Source organism: Mastacembelus armatus, chromosome 6, assembly GCF_900324485.2.
Source record: "Mastacembelus armatus chromosome 6, fMasArm1.2, whole genome shotgun sequence".
In the NCBI taxonomy this organism is placed as follows: Eukaryota; Metazoa; Chordata; class Actinopteri; order Synbranchiformes; family Mastacembelidae; genus Mastacembelus; species Mastacembelus armatus.
Window position 1 is genome coordinate 10,729,817 of NC_046638.1, and position 21,281 is coordinate 10,751,097.

Genomic DNA, 21,281 nt, shown 5'->3' on the forward strand with positions numbered 1-21,281 from the left:
ATAGTTTTAACAGCAATGCATATAACCGAGTGATATACAGTCACGTTCCACAATCACTGGAACAGCAAAAAGGACAGATTGTCTTTTAATTACAGAAGAGCAACAACCTTTCACTCCCCACAAGTATCGTCAAACCTGAAAGTACAACACTTACCATTGCATGTGGCCTTTGAGTTGAACAAAAGAACAAAAGATATAAGTTTTTGGAAACTTACTGTACTGTACTGGTGCACTTGTTCTTCAATTTTATAGTATGGAAATCAAAATTATTCATCACTGATTATATAAAATAAGGTGCCTAAGATGAATTTGGACAACTCGTGTGATGACAGGTTACACAGGGAGTTTATCACTTTACAAGTAAAAAGATACAATTAATTCATTTTAGGTTAATAAAAATTTGTATCTTAAAACAGAGGCTCCCAACCCCGTGGCTGTAAACCACATTCTCAACTTGAAATGGCTCTAAAGATGCCATAATGCCAGCCTGTCAGTCCACCACTGTGGTGGAAATTGTTGTATTGACTGTTATTTGGTACATATATTGATGTGTGCCAGAGAATGCCGTATTATGAGTTTGGTGATCATTGGACTTTTTCTCCAATGTCTCAATAACTACTGGAGGAATTGCCCTTAGGTTTGGTACATAATTAAGTCTACTATACTTTGTTTAGTGCTAATGAGCAGATGATAGCATGTTAATAATACTAAGCAAAAACAATGAACATGGTACACTTTAACATATTAGTATAGTCACTGTGAGCATGTTAGCATGCTGCTGTTAGCATTGACAATATCAATATAAAAATAATCTGCAGTGCAAAGACAGTTGGGAGCCCCTGTCTTTTAGTAAGAAAACATAAAAAAAAACCAAATTCATCTTATTTCAATTTGGGAAACTGCTATGGTTTACATACTTTGCCATCATCTCCAACTCATCACTGTTCCCCAGCATTAAATAAAGTTATATTCTCTGTGCTCTTTTACCTGATTTGACGCAGATACATTTTTACAATGCTACATCAGTTGCAGATAAATTCATCAATAAAACCCGCGAGTGCTCAGAAAGTGCAAAGTTGACACAGTATGAGATGCAAAATAATGTCATTGGTCACTGAGAAGACACAGTTATTTGCAATCAAAGTGACCTCTGTTATTATGCTTGAAATAGACCATAGAAAGAAAACTATCTTTAAAGCAGGTGGTTTCATGAGAGCGGTAACAAACAAAAAATATACACTAAAATGTCTTGTGTTGTCAAAAGACCTCAAACATCTACTGTACAGAAGAGCAACTATCTTAAACATGTACAATTATACAAAAGTTAATGTGTATATTAACTGATGTGTAATATTAACAGAGAAAGTAACATGGAGGACCAGCTTTCCCATCAGTTGGGCACTTTAGGCTCAATTCTGAGTGAGGCCTCATACATGCTTTCTTCATCCAGAACAAAGCTCGTATCCAGCAGATACTGAGCTACCTGAAATATTAAACACAAAAGGAAAGTTTTAGGATTTTTCTTTAACAGCAATTATACAAAACAATTAAGGCAGTCATTTTCTTTATGACCCCCCTGAAGCTCTCTACACCCCCACCAATTTATAGCGATAGATGACTAAAATCATGCATTGACATAATGTGTGAATAAGAGTGGCAAGTGACGATATCATCTTATATATTTCTGTTTTCCTCTCCATGACAGGAAGACCCTGAGGTAAAAATGGTCATCATTATAATCCCATATGCCTCATTAAATAAAGGTTTTTCTTTTTTTCCTAATTTGTTATTGCAAGCCAGGTAATTTGAGAATCGTGCTGAAGAGTCCTGGCATTAATCTACCTTTGGTTGCAGGTCAATCTTGTATGCTGTTTGCTGAAACTGCCTGATTTCTCTGATGATGTGAGAAATCTGAAAAAGAAAGGAGCAGTGTGTTAAATGAGTTACAACACATTTGCACAAAGTCAGTCATCCATATGATATGATACTAAGTATCTCACCATCCTCATCTTTGAGAAGTTGACCAAGTTGTCTTCGGTATAGTTTGGTGTTCCTTCCTCAATAAAAGCCAGGTCTGTGAGGTACATCCCCAGATAGGGCACGCAGGGAGGATCACAGCTGGTGGGGATAAAAGACATACATATCATTCCCTTGTACTACATGTCTGCTTTATTTATCCAATTAAAAAATATGCCCTTGAACTGAACTCACTTCTTTAGAGCCTCCCTCAGGTTTTTGAACCTCCCCTCTGATGAGACCAGTTTCTGCAGCTTGTCAATCAATGCTTTTGTCTACAAGAAAAGGTTTAATGATCAAACCAAGTGCATTTGTATGAAAAAAAAAACAAAAAACTAACCAAACAATGCACAGAGAGATACACACCTGCTTGGAAACCTTGAGCCAGGTCTTCTTGAGGCGAAACACAGAGCTGCGGTTGAGAGAGGAGGTGATCTCTAGTACGGCATTGTAGTTGTGGAGACAGCGACAGATATCAGCCACAGCCACCCATTTCTCTATGGCTGCTACCCGAGTGACCACATCCTCACAGCGCAGGATCTCTGTGGCAATAAGGTTGCTTATCTTGCATACAAAATGGAGAAATGAAAGATTTAGACTCAATATAATGTTTGGACATTAATAAAAATTAGAGTAGAGAAATTGTGTAAGGGACTTGTTGATTGAATCATACATCATTGAAATGCTTTGTTGTTCTCATGATGTACGGTGTCTTCTCATTTTTGTCATTTTTCATCCAGCCTTGTCCAAAGAATTCTCTGTAATATGAGCAGATTAACAAAGTCAATGCTGAATCTGTATGTGTTTTCTTCCTGGCCACAGATGCATGTAACTAAGATATAATGGTACTCACTCATATGGGATGACCTTAAAGACCAGGTGATCCAGCAAAGTGAGCTGCTCTGCGATTTCCAAAGCAGAGTGATTCTCAAAGGGGTCGGCCTTCCCTTCTCCCACCTAGATGGCACAAAACAGGCCAAAAATGATGAAACAACCAGATTGCAAATACTCAAAATTCAATTAACTTGATTTTATGCTCTTCTCTTCACTGGTATAAATGTTGATATATTTGCATATTTTTGTTACAGCCTTGCTTCCTATATATTTAACACTGATCCTCACTGAAAAAGGACAATGGACAGCAGGTTCACTCACCAGTTGCATCACATCTTCAAGGGTGATCTGATTGTCACCATGATCTTCCTGAGTTAGAGTCCTGACAGGCAGGGAAAAAGTTAAGCTCTCAGGTATGTATAGTATAATTCAATTGGAGGATTATATTACAAAGTACCATAATCAAACAGCACACAGCAGTACCTGATGATGTTGGCTGCTGCTTTTCTCTCCTGAGTCAGCAGCTCAGGGTCATGCATCACTTCCTCCAGGAAGGCAATAACCTTTGTCTTCAACTCATTGTTACTCTCAAAGTCCTGGCGAGGCGCAGACGGCACATAAAAAAGATTTTTAAAAAATAATGTAAATTATTTTAGTTAGTTATAATTAAACAACCTCTAACTCCACATCAGTATAACATTCTCATTCAAGTACTTTATCTTCAGGTTGGTCAGGTGATGAACTCTGCCTGTAACTGTTTTGTGCTGAGAGGTCTTACCGGAGAGTGTTTGGACACCCAGTGTCTCAGGACATTCAGGACTCTGTTGGTTGCTGCTCGTCTGATCACAAACTCTTTGTCCCCGTTTCGCTGATCCGTTGGGAAACCTGCAGAAAGTATGTAACATAACTGAATTTTTACATGAACGTTTCATCACTATGATACATACAGTTATAGCAACAAAACCCAATAAAGTTTGGAGAGTTTATGAATCTAAGATCAGTGTATAGTGGACCTGACAAGGTGCAGTTTACAATCCTCGGAGGTGTCACGATGTTAACAAGTAGCTAAACTGGACTTTAGTTCTCACTAGACAGTGGATCAGTGTGTATACCAGTGCTGGCGAGGGACATCCGGCGATATTTCTCCTTAGTGGGGGTGCCCTCATTTGCTCCGGCTGTAGCAATAGCGAAGGCAGAGGCAGCAGACAGGGCACTGCGGTTGTTATCCAGCTCTCGACACGAGGACATCACCATACCATTGTTGTAAGAAAAAAGGGAGAATTCTACAACGCAAAACAGATAAAGAGAAAATAACCTTCCATTAAATGAAAGTACAATGATATTATGATGGTAGTGGATGGTATTTCCTATTTCACCATGGTATTTTCTTTGATAGAATAATGCCCTATAATGCAAGAAATGGCAAAACTGTTACATTACAAGTGAAACTAGAACCCCTCAAAGTACAATTAATTTATCCTTTATATTCCCCTGAAAGCAGAAAAACAGCATTACATCAAAATTCAGTTGTTATGTAAACACAAATCCCTTAATTTCCCATAAAGCTGAAAATGTAAAATATCCACCCCTTAAAATGTTGAGAATTTCAGGCTCCCTAATTTAAAAAATAAGTATACATTAAGGAATAAATAAATAAATCTTCCATCAATTTGAAGGATACTTGACATATTTCATTGAAATAAAGGTATTTTTAAGTGAACTTTGGGAGTTGAAGTAAATTGAATCATCCCCAAATGATTCTGATTTACTTTAGCTGAAGACGCTTCATTTATTAAAACAGTGCTGTGTTTGTGTGCATGCTCAGAAGCTTTCTCCTGTGATTGTACCAATTGGACTAGCAGCACCTAGGGGAAGGCCAATTCCTCAAGAGTGATTCAAATCCGAAAAATGGACTATATGAACGACGTGGAATAAAAAATATTTACTCTTTTGGTTAACAAATTATGTTTATATTTTAGTTTAAGGTGGATTTTTTATTTTCTTTATTCATATAGCTTCCATTTAAAACACAATGACATGGTAATGGATGGCCATACTAATTTGTTCACTACTATGATTTGATGACTATTTGATGACTTGACTATGATATGATAATCAAATTATGCTGCGAATGTTGTATGATATTACCACAGTATTTTTTGAGACTGGTATAATCAAATCAAGTGGATGGCCATTTAAAATACATGTATAACAAACTGTGGGTTCACATACATCCCCACAAGTCTAATTTACAGAAAACTGTTGGCAAAATACTATTTTTAATACTGAATGTAACTGAATATACTTAGACTGCAAGATGACCTGCTTCTCCTTTTTCAAACCTCCACTAGGGTGCACTATAGACCAACCCAACTATTTCTCTCCAGACTGTCCTTTACAAGAGGCTTTGATATTCAAGATGGTTGCAGCTAAATATAGCCACCAAATATCAGCATAACAGAGGAATCAACAGATTCTCTGCAGTCTGCTATGTTTAAATCCGGGGAAAATACACAGATCATAAGCAGCTAAGAATCCAGCACTGTGAGCTGCACGCTGCGTCACAATTTCAGTTAATTCATATATTCCAGACCAGGCATTGCTCTTAAAATCTCATTGTGTTTTTGTCATAAGATTTAGAAAGCAGAGATAATCTTGGATCCAGAAAACCAGTCTTATTGCTTTGGGTGGAAGGGAAAATATGATCTTGATGTAGTTGCTATGACAGAAGTTTACCTAACACCCCCTGAAGCCAAGTTCTGACTTTCCCCACATGTTCATAACCATGTACAAACTTAGATTTTATATATCTTTTGCTTCTGGCAGGGTCACTGGCTACAGGTGGCATGCCAGTGGAAAGTTTACAAGCTTGGAAATGACACTATTGAGTTGTTATTGTGTCAGTGCACCTGTCGAGGACAAAATGTACCTGAGGAGTTTTTGCATTTGACGTTTTTTGGGGTGGTTGGTGACTTGGTGGGAGAAGCTTCTGGGTCTCCATCATCACTCTGGTTTTGATCATTGTCACTTTCCTCTCGTACTGAGAGATCTGTATCATAACAGAAGCACAGAGGTCAGATGCTGGTCATCATCACAGCAAATCCAGCTTGCAATAATTCCCTTGTAAGGGCTGCAGCTGACCTACCTTGTTTACACACTGAGGTATCTTCCACCTTGTCCTTCTTGTCCTCTCCCTCATCAGGGATTTTGCTTGCAATTGGACTGGACACATACAGTTTATTGATGTCCAAGGTGGTTTTGCTGAATGGGGACATTGATGAGTACATGCTTGCATAGCCATTTGAGGAGCAGCTGAGGGCAGCCAGGTCAAGAGCTTTGCCCCCAGTGATGATGGGGATGTTGAGGGACAGCTTGCGCCGACGATTTGGGGATGAATTCTTGGCAATAGCAAGTGGAGGAGGGGAGGAGAACTTTCTGCTGGCCCTTGGGGAGTTGGGAGGTTCTCCATACAGGAGTTTATTGTTCTGACTGCTGGCAAAGAATAATTCAAGGGACCTGTAATAAAGGAGGATTGTAAGCATTTAAACTAGGGACATAGGAATACATTTCTTTTATATTTAGTACGCATACTCTACGTTTTAAGAGCTTAGCTAAATACACAGCACCTCCTAAATAATTTATGCAATCCAAATCAGCCCAGCAACCAGCAGTCTCTTTGCAGTCACATCTCATCATTTTAATGCAGGATACAGGCTGCAGTGTTGCAGAAAACCTCTCCCACTCCCTGCCACCCTCCTGGCGACCTCACGGGTTCCCATAAATAGCAGAATGAGTGATAGTGCGCATGGCCACTGCTGACACAAGCAACCAAGTGGAGGTGTTTCACAGCGACATGACAAGCACCACAGGAGAGTATGCTGCAGGGCGTGGGCATGGGGAGCTCCCCTGATCTGAACTCCACAGTGGGGCCCTCACAATAGGCCTATGTAGCAGTAAGTTGGCCCTACTGCAACACTCCATCAATATTTCACACTGGATATTTTGCAGACAAGGAGTGAGGAAAGGGAGGGTGGGGTCCTGCAGCAACAAGGTTGGTTGCCATAGAGCGACAAAGCCCAGTTAAGACACTCCCAGGCAGGCAAGAGAGACTTAACTGTTCCAGCATCACATTCTGTATCTAAACACTAATTCTGTCACATGTAACACAAATTTCCCTGAACAACAGACTCATGTTTCACCCTCTTCAGATCCATCATCTATTACATTTGCATTTTTGGCTTTCTTATAAAAAAACACATCAAGATTACTGCAACAGAGGTGGGTCTGTCCCTTCGTTCCATTACACAACAAACATCACACATCATGGCAAGAAGGTCTTTCACATACATTTTGGCCAATCAATCATGTGACGATACAAAATTCTTTTTATATGGACTTCATTCCTGAAGTCAATCATTCCTCAGATTTGTGGCTTCTAAATGAATTCATAAATTAGCTCAAACGGAAAAAAAACAATTTATATGGCTGTAGTTAAGCCTAAAACTCCTTGGCTCTCGCACATGCATTGACAACAATGCTTCACATCAAGATAGATGAAACTCATCTTTATGAAGCATGGTACTGTGAGGTCTGGAAGGATGCCAGACATATCAACTACAATTTGTCTGCTGTAAATGCTGTCAACAACCTTGCAACATTAAAGTCTGTCCAAATGCAACGTGACTTACCGAGCAGGGATGGCACTGATGGGCTTCTTGTAGATGGTAATGAGTTTGTCTAGCACCACATCAGCGGTGGTGAACACACGATAGGAGTGCAGAAAGGTGTTGAGGAAGTCGATGGAGAGGAAACGAAGGTCAGTCAGTCTTTCAAGCAGGCGCTCCACACTGGCGTAGCGGATCTGCAGCACTTTGCAGGAGTTCATCATTTTACTGAAACGGATGTCCACATCATCGCAGTATAGACTTGAATCTGACCTGCTCAGGACAAAAACAACAACAAATGAAATAGAAAAAAATAATGAAGAAGGAACTGCAAAGACTTTCAGATAAAAAACTACTTACTTGATCATTTGTGGTACTGTGACTTTGGAATTTTCTTCAAAGGCATTCATCATTAACCCATTGCACCGGATATTGTCTATACACTGCAGGACAGAGGCAAAGGAATCAAACACAGAGCACAGAGGAAATGTTAACAAATTCTGCATCATCCAGGCTTTCTGCCTAGTTTCTTGTCTGACTGCTGGAGACTGTGATGTGTGTTGACGTGCCTGGCTGATGTCGCTGGTCCATGCAGACTTCTCCTGCCTCGAGGAGGCTACCAGGATGACTGTGAATGACTGGCTGTCCTTTGGCTCTACAACAATCTTAAAATCCAGGTGTTCCATGTCCTGGCCGCTCTTATCCGATTTGGCTTCAAGGTGAACACAAACATATAACTAAATGTAAATTACACTGTAGTAATAGTGATATACTTTTGTATTTTATTTTTGTCTAAACAATTTTGCAGTGATACAACCTTTATGGAAAACCAAAGTTTTTCAATTGTTCCAAATATGTAAAATATTATCTGGCAGAATATGTTAATAATGCAATATATACATTACACATATGTACATATGATGAGTGCAATGCCTAAATAAAATACTCACACTCATCATCTGTCCCCTCAGGGTCCTCCATAAGAGTGCAGTCTATAAGTGAGACTACTCCATTCTGCAATTAATGTACAGCATATATTAATTCTCTGCAGTACCACAAATACATTTATGGGGCTCTGCAAATGACTGCTTTAGTGCATTTTTAGAAGAGAGACTTTCTGATCTGATCTGATCTATCCTTCAAAGTGATAATATAGACATAGATAAATTGAAAAAGGATCAGGACTGGATCACCACTACTTATTTAAATAAAACTCTTATTATTCTCAGCGCTACTACTACCATAAACAAATCTGGGATTGAACTCTTAAGGGTTACTACTTTGCATTTTTAAAATATCTCACACAAAGATCATAGATCGTACTTTGCAATGCTGATTAACATGAAGTACACCATCTTTCCATCACACAAATCAACGTGACACCAAGCTTTCATATATGTTCTGTATATGTGTATAGCTCCAGTGGTCATGATCACTAATAAAAGCCACGGCATTGCAAACCCTGTAGCTTTCATCTGAGTTAATCCATTCAGTTTAGCTCAGAGATCCTGGGTTTTCTGGTGCCTTAAGAAATAAGAGGCAAGAAATGAGAAATGAAAAGCAGCTCCACTGCTAGCTTAGCAGTGCGGGCCCACCTTGGTGAGATGAAGCTTTCCTCCGGAACCCCTGGTGCAGATGATTAAATGCTTGGAGAAGAGAAAGCACTGCCTCTCCCCCTCCTTTTTCAGAGACAGAGAGCCCAGTCGCCCACGGGTGATCTTGCCCTTCTCGCTCATTGGCACCTGGATGAGAGACCCTGTATGTGGGAATAAGAGCGTACGTGGAAACAGAAGGAAGATGGACAAAGAAAGAGAGTTGGATACATATATAAAGACAAGAACAGAGGGTTAAAAAAGGAGCAAGACAAGGATGTAGTGGGAAATCTATATAAAAAAATCAACATGGAATTACTACCGTCTCTCCTTTCTCTATATTTGAATACATGTACCGATACATGAAGTTAAAAGGATTAAATGATCCACCATTTTTGTTTTCCCTTTCATCATCCCTCAAGGCCTGCTGGGGATGTGTGACATTTACAGTCCCAGATTTATCATCAGTTTGCTTCAGAATAGTATAATTACACTTGGAAATTAAAGACTCTTCTCATGAGGAGAACATGGTTCATATGTGACAGAGAGAAAAAGAGATGGGTTGTTTAAAAAAGAAAAAATCTTCAGGGATAAAGCTGTCAGACGAGGCTGTCGGTCAAGTGAGGAGGGACAGGAAATCCTACTCTATCACAATACTGTTTTTCTGAAGTACAACACCTGAAGGCAGGAGTTACCTTGTCTTACAAATGTCTGACTGGTGTCCAGGAGAATCTCGCAGCCCTCCACGATCATGCGCTCTATTGCCAGGTTCTTCCTGATGTTCTCGGTCTCACTCACTTCATCATGCATGATTCTAGTGAAATGGACATTTCATCAATCTCATTTCGTCATCGTAGTATATGAAATTCACTATAGAAAAAGCAACAAAAAAGCAACCAAACACAATACGTCTTATCCTTCTTAGTCTTACCCTTATAAGCCTTATAAGCCTATAAACCTATAACCTTATACCCTTATAAGTCTTACCCTTACCTTGAATAACATCCAGGAAATGTTATTTATACACAGGGATACAATTTACATTGGAGATTGGGGAACATGTAGAGTCTTATGTTTTTCCAAGAAGAATCAATCAGTCATTTTGAGACTGGAGAAGAAGAAGAAAAGTGTTGATTTATTAATCTTAGGCTACACAAGTGACAGCATGGTGGCTGAGTGGTTAGCACTGTTGCCTCACAGGAAGAAGGTCCTGGGTTTGCAACCTAGCCTTTCTGTGTGGAGTTTGCATGTTCTCCCCATGCTTGTATGGGTTTACTCTGGCTTCCCCCCAGTCCCAAAACGTGAATGTTAGGGTGATTGGTGACTCTAAATTGCCCATAGAAGTGAGTGTGTGTGGTTGTTTGTCTTTGTGTTTCTCTATGTGGCCCTGTGATGGACTGGTGACCTGTCCAGGGTGTACCTCTGCCTTCCACCCAAAGAGAGCTGGGATAGGCTCCAGCAGATCCCTGTGACCCTGGTTAAGGAATAAGTGGGTATAGATGATGGATGGATGGAGGCTACACAATCAGCGGTGAGTGCTTTGAAGACTTTTTGCCCTGGGTTTCATCTGTCAGACTGCAGTGCAAACAGGTTGTCCTAACTTTAAGAGATGTATATAAATTCAGGAAACTTCCATACATTTTTGGTTAAGGAACTTGAATTCATTGTGTCTAACCTACGTTTGAAACTCGACTGGTACCATGTTGTGTTGCTCAGTTGAGAAACCAGGCAATCTAGGCTTTGACAATGTTAACATACCTGGAAAGCTCCTCCAGCTTAGATTTAGCATAGTCCAGACTGTTTCTCTCTATATGTTCGTGGGGAGTGTGCGCCAGAAGTTCATGGAGCGTAAGAATATAGCGGGGAATCTAGAGACAGAATAGAAAGCAACAGGGGAGTCACACTCAAATGTAACAGCTTACATGCGAACATTAATGTAACAACAACAAAGTCATGTACACACAGGAATAAACACGTGCACATGCACTAATGAGAAGTAGATCAGTAGAGAGCACAATCTACACTCATCAGCAAATTTTGTTATCAACACAGCACAGCCTGCAGTAGGCCCCAGCAGAGGGGACTATTGGGAAACTGCGTGCCTTGCCAGAAAGGAACCATTATTAAAGCCTGTGCTCCAAAAACAACCGCTTTTTTTAGACATGAAAAACACTACAGGGATATTCTGAGCAAAAGCAGACAAATGCCTGCTGCTTCTGTTGTTCATCAGCGATGCTACAATATGGGACATTGCTCAGAGAGCCACTGAGTGTTCAAGAAAGAGGCTGGTTTTTGAAACAAGTCCTGAATGAGCCACTGTCATCAGAACACATTAATGAAAACATTACTCTAATTTTTTTAATTATTCGGTTACGTTACAAGGTTAGTGAATTTATTGTGGAATTAAACACCCTATGGTTTACATCTGGGGTGTAGATGAAACTCATCTGCACCACCCTTTATCATACGTATTGAAAAATTCCCTCAAAGATCTGATGTAACAAGCAGAATAGGTTTAAAACTATTGGTGATAGCAATTAAAAGTATACTTGAACAATATCTAAGAATATCGAATAACCTAAACTTGTGGAAGAAAATGTCCAGACTTTCATTTTGGGAATAAGATTCCAGTTTCTGATGAGTCTTCACTTGCTTGCATATGGGTCACAGAAAAGATCCCCAACTTTGAATAGTCATAAAACAAAATAGCCAGCTGTTTTATGGACAGCTACAACTCTGTATCATTGGCACAGCAGTAGCTACCTAGTATTAAGTTGGTGAAATATATGGCCCAAGGGTAACATTTTTATATGGAGAGAAGAACTTGGCCCAGAATGGCAGTGAGAGCGCAACATTAACGATAAAACCTGGCTCCAGGCTGCAGCTTTGCAGCAAACAAATGGGTTTGCCTTTATTGCTTGTGTATTTCAGTGAGACAGATGAGCTAACCTGGAACATGGGGTAGGTGAGGAAGGTCTCCAGAGTCCGCTCCTCACAGTCGGGCTTGGCCTCGTACTGCTTCAGCAGCTTGTCGAAATCCCGATTCTGTTTGCAGTGAGCCAGTATCTGCAAGCTGTACTGATGGTTTCTCACAAATTCCTGATAGATGTTCAGCATGGGCAGGAGGATGTCAAACAGGTCGGCTGTAGAGAGAGCAATGTCAAGACAAGAATGAAACAAACAACACTGAGAGCTTTTTCTGAAGAGTCATAATGACAACATTACGAAAAAAGTCATGAAAAAAAAAAAATGCAGAGGAGATGGCTCTTACCCAGCACTAATGTTGGCCAGCTTGCTATTCTGGCTTTTAGACCCTGGTAAAATATCTGATGTAGAAACATGATAGTTTCACTGAAAAAACAAACAAACAAACAAAATATTATTTACAATGGGGTTTTTTTAAGTTTCTCAAACAAATACAAGCTTTGAGAGTCAATAATTCTGACAGCATTCTGCGAAGTAAATGGTAAATGAAAGCCCTGACATCAGACAGCGTGTACAAGAGCACGGGTGTGCACGTTTTCAGCATGAACGTGCTTGGATGAGTGTGTGGGTGGATTTAGAATAGGCCAATGAGGATACATGCAGATTTCTCTCTTCATTATGCTGTCCAGCAAAGACCGAAAGATTTTAGTTGCTGTTTAAAAGATAGTTCATAGGCTAACCAAGAATTGTCATAATTAATTTTCTTATTCCATTTTCTCCTACCATAAATGTCAACAGCAAATTTCACAGTATTCATACATTAGTTGAGACTAAGCATGACAAGCAGGAATTTGAATCTGCCAGCTGTGTGAGATGATACATTAAGGGATCATCTAGGCATCATGAACATCTGTATCAAATTTCATGGCCCTCCATTCAATTAGCTGTAACGCTTAATTAAGCAGAAAAATAACATGACTTTTTTGTTGCTACCTTGCAAAATAAAGCCAAGTCATTGTCGTTCTGCTCCAGTGTGGTAGAAAATCGCTTTATGTAGCTTGAAGGAAACAAGCAAAACTGCTTGTTAAAGGCACCTAGTGGAGTTTTCTTACTGCCAAACTTCTATTTACAATCTGTTTCTTGTCATCGTGCAACATGCGTATTCTTAAGCCCAACAAACATGAAATGCATTTCTTTGTAATAAATTTGCAGCACATATTGCTACATCTTGATTATTTATATCCAATTTGCTTGGTTGTGATTTTTTCCCTGACATAAAAAGATTTCTTGCTGTATAATTGTCAGTGGCTGCCAATCAGTGGAATAACCTGGCAGGGAATTGTTTTGCATAGTTGCATGCTGCATGTGTGCAGAAGATAAAAACACATCATAGCCTGCTCACAGAAACACTTCTTGGCATGGAGCTACTAGTGGTTAAAAACCTTTGAAATGATTTTTACTGAACAATCTTTTGGGATGAGACGGTCCAACCTGTTGAGGAATATGCTGCTGACATCATCGTGTGTGATGGGTGGTTTCTTGGAGCTGGCAGCCATGCGGAGCGGTCTCAGAAAGTTGTTTACCAAGATGTGTAGCTGTTGGACATACTCGGCCTCCGAGTCCAACATGCTGAATACCACCTGGTTCCTCTTCCTCATGCTCTCTGCATGTGGTGAACGGATGTAATCCTGGATGATGGTCTTCCACTTTCTTCTGCAGATCCAGCCTCGCAGGAAGCTCTGGACCTGCAGCAGACCAGGTTTTAAAGGCTGTGCTTGGTTTTTTAATATCTAATTATGCTCTAAGAATTAAACAACAAGTGCAGATTGCATGTTTTACTTTTTTGATCTTCTTTATTTCTGAGTCGTCCTCAGTTGGGGCAGCTGCAGGGCTGGCGTGGATCTTCTCATTATCTTTTAGCAGCCCAGCAATCTGCCAGGGAAGAAACCATAAGACCAATCATTCCCACTTACACACTTCTGTTCTTCTCACTTACTGTACCAGCAACAAAGTGACTAAGTCAACAGGACAGGAGCTATCAGCACTGCCAACACTACTATTAGCCTGACTAAACTTGCTTTGTTCACTTGGCTGGTATCTCTATATCAATATTTATTGCCATTGATCATTTTAATGCAGTATGTACCGAACTGTCCTGCATGTTGACAAGAGTAAACTGAAAAAGAAAGTCCAAACCGGGGCTGCCTTCAGTTGTTTGAAGCTAAGTGTCTGCATTTACTTTGTAGACAGGGAGATTTAATTGACATTGCATTTCATAGAAGAGCTGCAATATAAAGCCATGTTCATGCATATTCAGCATATAATTTGATTTCAAGCATCACATTTGCACATTAAAGTAAAGTGACTATTTGATCTGAGGAACACAGCCCTATTGGAGCCATTGTTTCTGAGACGAGATGCAAAGTGGAGCATGGTCAGTTCTCTCTCTGTGATGGGGTAGTGTTTCAATTTCTGTCCTCTCACAGTGGTTTTCCTACATGATGCAAACAGAGTAATAGTTAATAATTAACATATTCTATTGCTTTTACATTGGTCCTGCTCAGGATACAGGCACATTTTGGAAAGAACTGAGATTGCAATGCAAAAATCAGTGATAATAGCATTAGTGTGCTAGTGCAGGAAGTTTATTTACTATATGACCAACTAATATTGTGTATCCTTATAAACTCTGTAATTTTCCACATCTGTTTTAACGTCAGTGAGGATAAAACCCTGGATATTTAACTCACTTTTGTGTAGACATATGGTAAAACAACCACTATGAGAAGAGCCATTCCAGCAGCCCAGAGAGACATTCTTGAGGATAAGTGTGATGCAGATCTATCTGTATCTGTACTTAAAATAATACAAGATTTTAACCAAAATTCAATTTCAATTTTTTTTAAATGTGCTGTCACATTGTGCACAGTACAGGCTTTAATATTGGTTCAATTAAGTTAAGGATGACCTTCACTGAATGCCTGAATATTGAACCTAACCACTGTGTTTTTAGCCAGTTTGATTAAATTTTGCCAAATTGTCATCATGGAAAGATGCTTCTTTGGTCCAAATTAGTTCCTTCCCTGGATTATTTTGCTACTAGAGAAAAAAAAATCCGATTATGAGCTGAGATCTGAAATGATAAGGAACATATTGTATTGATTTGAGATTTTCCTTAATGGACATAGAAATTCTGACACCAACTTGATTGTTGCAAGGTGTGCTAGACTGGATTGAGGGAGTATTGTGATTTTCGCAAACTGTGTTAATTAACGATGGATTTGGATTCCATATCTGCTCAGAGTGCATTATCTGTTAACATCTGAATGATGTATTCATATTTGTTTACATCCCTGCTCCTGAGCATAAAGGAATCACAGTGAATATTACCTCTGACTTAAGCCTTTCAATCTCTATTTCCCCATCTTCTATCTGTTGTCGAAGTTGCTTAGCAACTGTTTTCTCCGTCTCCACAATCTGAAGCAGATGAAGATACTTCTGCATGAGAGTCTCATGCTCAGTGGCCAAGTTTCTGTAACTGTAACACATGCAAACACACAAGCCGCATACACACTTGGTTTTATTATAGCTTGAGTAATGACTTTCAAAGTAGTGGATGCAGTTTCGTCTCACATCAAAGCGATCTGATTTTACTGTGACCAAAGCAATTTTTCTCATGTCTGACATTCGTCATATTTTAACACCACTTATGAAACTATGGAAACATCCCCTACAGACTAAGCACATCAGTCAAGTGTTACATACCCTTTACTGACTAATTTAACTTCTAATCACCATGTCTGTACATTTCACTGATTTGTGCTTTTACCTGGCATGTGATATTGCAGCCACCCATTCATCGCAGTCCTTTACATCTTCTGTGCGTAACTCGAGTGCCTTTTGGTTTTCGTGGGTGAAGCTGACAGTGAAATAGTACTGAAACAAATAGGGGAGAGGGTGTGGAATTATAGTTAGAAACAAAAGGATTACCATTAACCTGACATGTTATATGTTCTACACACAAAAGAGCATTCCTTAATGGAGATCGTCTAGATAAATCTGTTGCATAGTGGTTTGACTGGAGTTTCTCTGGTGCTTTTGTCTTTGTGTTTGGTTCACTGCCTCACTACTGCAGACATTAAGCGGGTGATTTAAAACCGCACAGGGCCTGGGGAAGCCACATCTTTCTCGCCCACCAGTGCAATTGATGGCACACACTGAGGGAAGCCACCCCCAGCTTGGTTCCTGGGATGTCTCTGGCTCCCTGGAGGAAATGCCATAAGACATGGAGGCTAGAGCCATGGCCAATTACATAACTGTACGATACCTGTTTCCTAGCAACACAAGTCGATGTGAACAGTTACATGTAGGCTGTTTTTGCGTTTTCTTGTGTCACTTGATTTAAAATGAGCATGCTTCCTTTTGCATTGGATTTCCAGCAGCAACAAAGTGACTGTGGGGTTTTGCAGTTTTAAGGACTTAATTTTTTATTATGTGTTTTAAAACATTTATTACCTATTTTAAATTTTATATACTACGATTTTATAGTTCAAGTTCATGTTATTCATAGTTGGAAATTTTGGGTTGCCAAATTGTAAAACTTGGGAAGATTGGATATCTGTCATTATGTGTAGCTACTCTCCATAACAAGTACTTTTGCTTTTATTAAATTTTGAATACAAAATCTATACTTATTATAGATTGTTTCAGTTTTTACTTAGTAAACGCTTTCAATGATTGTGCTGTCACTGGTTCAGTGACAAAACGGTTTTTAAATAAAAAAAGAAAACATTGCCTTTACATTAAGTGCAGTTATGTTTTCTGCTTCCAAAGTGGGTACTAGAATATTTTACCACACAAAAAAGTGTCCAAAAGGTTGTCTGCAACAATTGAAAATAAATTAATAACAAGTGACCTATATTTGCACAAGAATAACACATCACCTGCATTTCCAAATACCATTTTCCAAAGACAAATGTTTTATTTTAAATGTCATAAATTAGCAGTCTTGGGTTTAGAGCATGTTTATGGAGGCCTTTTGATGAGAACTGCATGCAGCATGCATGCAACACTTCCCAAATAGTGAGCCATGATGAAATGATACCATAACTATAAGTGTAATGTTGTCTTTACTGCTCACTGCTCCAGCCATGTTAAGTAAGACCAATCTATAATCTTTGGCCTGCAGATGTTCAACAGGCACCTATCAACCTGCAACTGATCATTATTCATGGCTGACTGTGCTTCCATCTTCACATTCATTAGGTATTCATCCTACCATCAAAGAAAATCTATTTCTGGCAGGGAGGCATGCATGTTGTTGTAGTTTTTCCTCATGATCGCTCTAAGAGTGCGGTGAGTGCCTGGTGTGAAGCAATGTTAAAGCACACTGTTGGCTTTATGTTTCTTGCTGAGTCATGGTCCTATTAAATCATTATACTGATCTTAAAGATATGAGACAGATTCAATGGTAGTAAATCTTATGATTGCTTTTAAATGAATGAATGATGCTTCTTTTGCTGGGGGACAAAACTCACATGTCTTGCTGTGCTGTTGATGTGGATGAGGGGCAAATAATTAATTAGTCATGTTCTGACTAATTGTTCTTTCTACATGAGTAGAATAATACTTACGCTTTATATTATTGCTGCTGATTGATAACAGAACAGCTCAGTTTTATTGCAGCAGTATTGTAAAAAAAAAACTTCCAAACACCAACTTCACCAACTCCAGTATATCACGTGTTACTGGCACATGTTCAGATCTTTCTATCTACTGTACAGTTTGTACCAAATCAGCCACCACTTGCTCCTGTAGCGTCATGTGTTATTGGCTGAATTGCTGCTGTTTCCCAGTGTGAGACAGCAGCATTTTCTATAAACGGACTCCGACCCCTCAAAGGTACTGCGAGGAACAAATTTAGCCCAGATAGTGCTCGCATTTAATAGGATAGATGCAAGACGCTACTTCTCTCCTCTTCTCTGTTACCCCACCTCTTGCAACTGCATTCTTTAGGATGCAAATAAGGGTTGCCATAGAAACCTTGGCCTCAAACTCATTATTGGTTTGCAGTTGAGGATAAATATAATGTGGATCATGGCTGATTGCAAAATTGTTGCCACAAACCCACAATTCTAGCTGGGCATTGGAGATTGAATCGATATTTTCTCATTTGTATCTGACCTCGTTAAGAATATTTGTTTCTATTGAGCAGCCCATCATATCAGTCTCATTAGTCATTCATTATTTGTGCACCTCTCTGTCCTTTTGCACTCTGAAGATAACACTCACAGAGCAAATTGAATCAAATATCCTTTCTCTAGTTTATCATGAATTCAAGCCACAATGGCAAAGATCTGTGGACCAGATGCTTTTCGGGATGTTCACGCTCAGATTACTGCATTTGAAATAGCACAAGGCAGAGGAAAAAGGTATGGCTGACAAAAACATAAAAAGACTTGATTCATTCACGAAGGGAGGGTTTGGGTGCCTTTAAAGCAACTACGAGAGCACAACATTAGCCAATGTGTTGCATTCTGCTTTGTCAGCACAAGGGCAGCTGTTCATAGGAAGAGCCTGGACTCACTTTGGACTGCAGCCCTGCAGAGTCAGGCACAGAGCCTGGAGAGAAGAAGGGAACTGGTGGCAGTGAAGCATTATGTTCCTTGGCTGTTTATTCACAATAATGAGGTTAAACAGCCTGTTAACCTTTCTTTTATAAACTTCTTCTTTTTACTGACTTAAGTAACAGTCAGTGGAGATCTTTTAAAATGAAATGAGCATGTTTTGTTTTAAACATGCAAATCCTGCTGCATTTAATCTTTACATCACTGGATCAGGGTTTGATTGAGACAAAGTTAAATATAGACCGTTTATTAGAAATGATGCAGCAATTACCATGCGCAATGCAAATGAAACCCACAGTATCAGATTGTATAATTTCATTCAGGTCATCTACAGCAGAGCTGACTGATTAGTGGCACCCTGCTGCTCTGACTCAACTGTAATTCATCATTTCGCCACGAGATGGAAGCCTCGAGGCCACAACTTTTTAATTATTTTTCACGTTTTATTGGTAGGAGCAATATGTTTATTACTCTCCGACATAAAGGGCACAAAAAAGATGATGATTCCAAGTCAAAAACTATGTCTGTTACCAACCACGATGGAAATGCATCACCCGGATATGAACGGAAATCCATTTACGTTTCATGCACCAGTGAAAAGTCTCCAACCAAAGGAAAAATAAAGGATCAGGCTCGGCTTTTCTGCACCCTAAAGCAAAAACACTGCACAGTCCTTTGCCAGGGCTGCTGTAATATCATTAGGTGTTAATTTTGTTACCTCACCATTAATGCCATGCATGGATTACATAACGCACAATACAGCATTTTTGGACCCTCGTGCTATTTGCGCTGCGCTGGATTTGAGGTCATCATACGATGGGATGTAGAAAGAATATATGCATCAGAAAAGCGCTTAGTGTGAGGCGAAAATAGAGTTCAAAGGCATCTGAGGCGCAGGGGCAATTTTTACATCTAAGTCTTGCACCTCGTCAATATTTTAAAGATAAAGCCTGATAAACAATAGAGCTGTATAAGAGAGAGAGAGAAAGATCAGTGTGTGTGTGTGTGTGTGTGTGTGTGTGTGTGTGTGCGTGCGTGCGTGTGCGCGCGCTCTCTCTCTCCTCTCTCCATACCTGCTTTTCCAAACACTCCTTGGCTGACAGTGAAGGTTTCGGTGAAGGCGCCCTGTCGCATATGCATCCCTCCAACAGGTATAATCCCGAGGGTCGAGAGCTGGATTCATTCTCAAAATAAAAGAGCATATTCTGTAACAAAGCAAACCACTTTGTGTGCCATTTCGTGTTATCTGAGCTCTTTTTGCTCAAGCACCCTCGTCTTGTACCATCCTTTTTTGCCAAAAGCCCCAGGTAGGTGACATGACCATCATTAAGTCGTATTCCCTTCTGCATTTTGATGAGTCTGACTTCAGCTGCACAATGTGGATCGGTCCTTACATCCTTCTGAAGTCGCTCCAGAGAAAATTCAAATCAAGAAGGAGAAGATGTTGACTTTCTAAATGCGGACCTCTAGCAGCGGGCTTGTCCACTCTGCCCGACGCATTCACCGTGTTGGCATTTAAGTAAAAAAAGAGGAACAAAACGTGCAGTGCAAGTCCAGCATCCTAAAATCTTTTGTCATACTCCGAGTGCTTGGAAGGTCCTCATCATCCGATCGTGTAAAAAAAATAAATAAATTAAAAAAAAAATGCGAACGGGGGCGCGAGAGAAAAAAAAACAAACAATCTAAACAAACAAGATGCGATGGAAAAGGGTTCGGGGTTTGTCCTTTTCCCACATGAAATCTCCAGAAACCAGTAGGCTTGGTGCTGAGCTCGGCACTGCTGGGTGAAGTCACATGACGCATGCTTCGGGAAAGCAGATCTCAGGACCTTGGACAGGGACGTTACAACAAGATGCAGCACAAGTTGATTTTCAAGTAGAGTCAAATATAGGGACCACATGATGAACACATTCAGGTGAAATCAATGAATTGTCACTTTTCTGTACAAATCTTTTAACAAATTGCCACTGAACAGTTAAAGTTTGCACAATATTTAGTTTAAAACGTTATGTGCTGTTGCAGGTAGATGCAGTGGTTTGTGATTAAAATGCACCATGTTGTTATTAGTGACAAAGAAAAACAAAAGAAGTCTAGATGATCTTGTTTGGCACAACAGCAAAAGTTGCTCTATGACCTTGAACGCTGATGAGCATTTTTTGATGCTTTTCAGTTCAGGATATGGATGATAGAATTTTTAACTTAAAACTTAAACCTGAAAATAAATCTTTCCAGTTACGGGCAGCAACTGCAGTGATAATCTAGTCCAGATTTAATTATAGGCCTACATCACTCACAGGTCCAATCTTTGCATTGAGTAGCTTCACTTTTGAGACTGAGATTTTTACAAATTACCATAAACCAGGAGATTACAAATAGTTAAGTCTGTTTTTATATTATGGTCATGTAAATGAAAACAAGTCTACCTTTATTATGGCATACACATGTCTAAAAGATTTATTAAAATGCATAGCATGCACTCTATTGGCAGTTTGTTAGGGATACCCCAAAAAAAAAAGGTATGGTCATTTGGCCGCTGTAGTTTGTGATGCGGTTAAGCTGGTAAGCATTATACAGACAGGTATTTCTATTATTTAGTTTACCTGAGTGCAATTTCATCAGCCTTT

At 39.6% G+C, this 21,281-nt stretch overlaps 1 protein-coding gene across 1 annotated transcript; it reads right to left on the minus strand.

Annotated features, from left to right (window-relative positions):
* Nucleotides 1-1,390: 1,390 nt before the first annotated feature.
* On the minus strand, nucleotides 1,391-20,006 carry rasgrf1 (Ras protein specific guanine nucleotide releasing factor 1). The gene is made up of 27 exons (XM_026311528.1): nucleotides 19,731-20,006; nucleotides 15,861-15,967; nucleotides 15,422-15,569; nucleotides 13,871-13,963; nucleotides 13,523-13,776; nucleotides 12,378-12,457; nucleotides 12,056-12,249; nucleotides 10,865-10,974; nucleotides 9,802-9,920; nucleotides 9,110-9,270; nucleotides 8,465-8,528; nucleotides 8,084-8,226; nucleotides 7,875-7,957; nucleotides 7,539-7,787; nucleotides 5,996-6,366; nucleotides 5,780-5,899; nucleotides 3,963-4,133; nucleotides 3,629-3,735; nucleotides 3,334-3,446; nucleotides 3,172-3,232; nucleotides 2,870-2,973; nucleotides 2,690-2,774; nucleotides 2,383-2,580; nucleotides 2,212-2,291; nucleotides 2,001-2,118; nucleotides 1,843-1,911; nucleotides 1,391-1,483 (listed from the first exon to the last, which is right to left on the minus strand). Exons 1-27 carry the CDS (start codon nucleotides 20,004-20,006, stop codon nucleotides 1,391-1,393), a joined length of 3,771 nt encoding a protein of 1,256 aa, XP_026167313.1.
* Nucleotides 20,007-21,281: the final 1,275 nt, after the last annotated feature.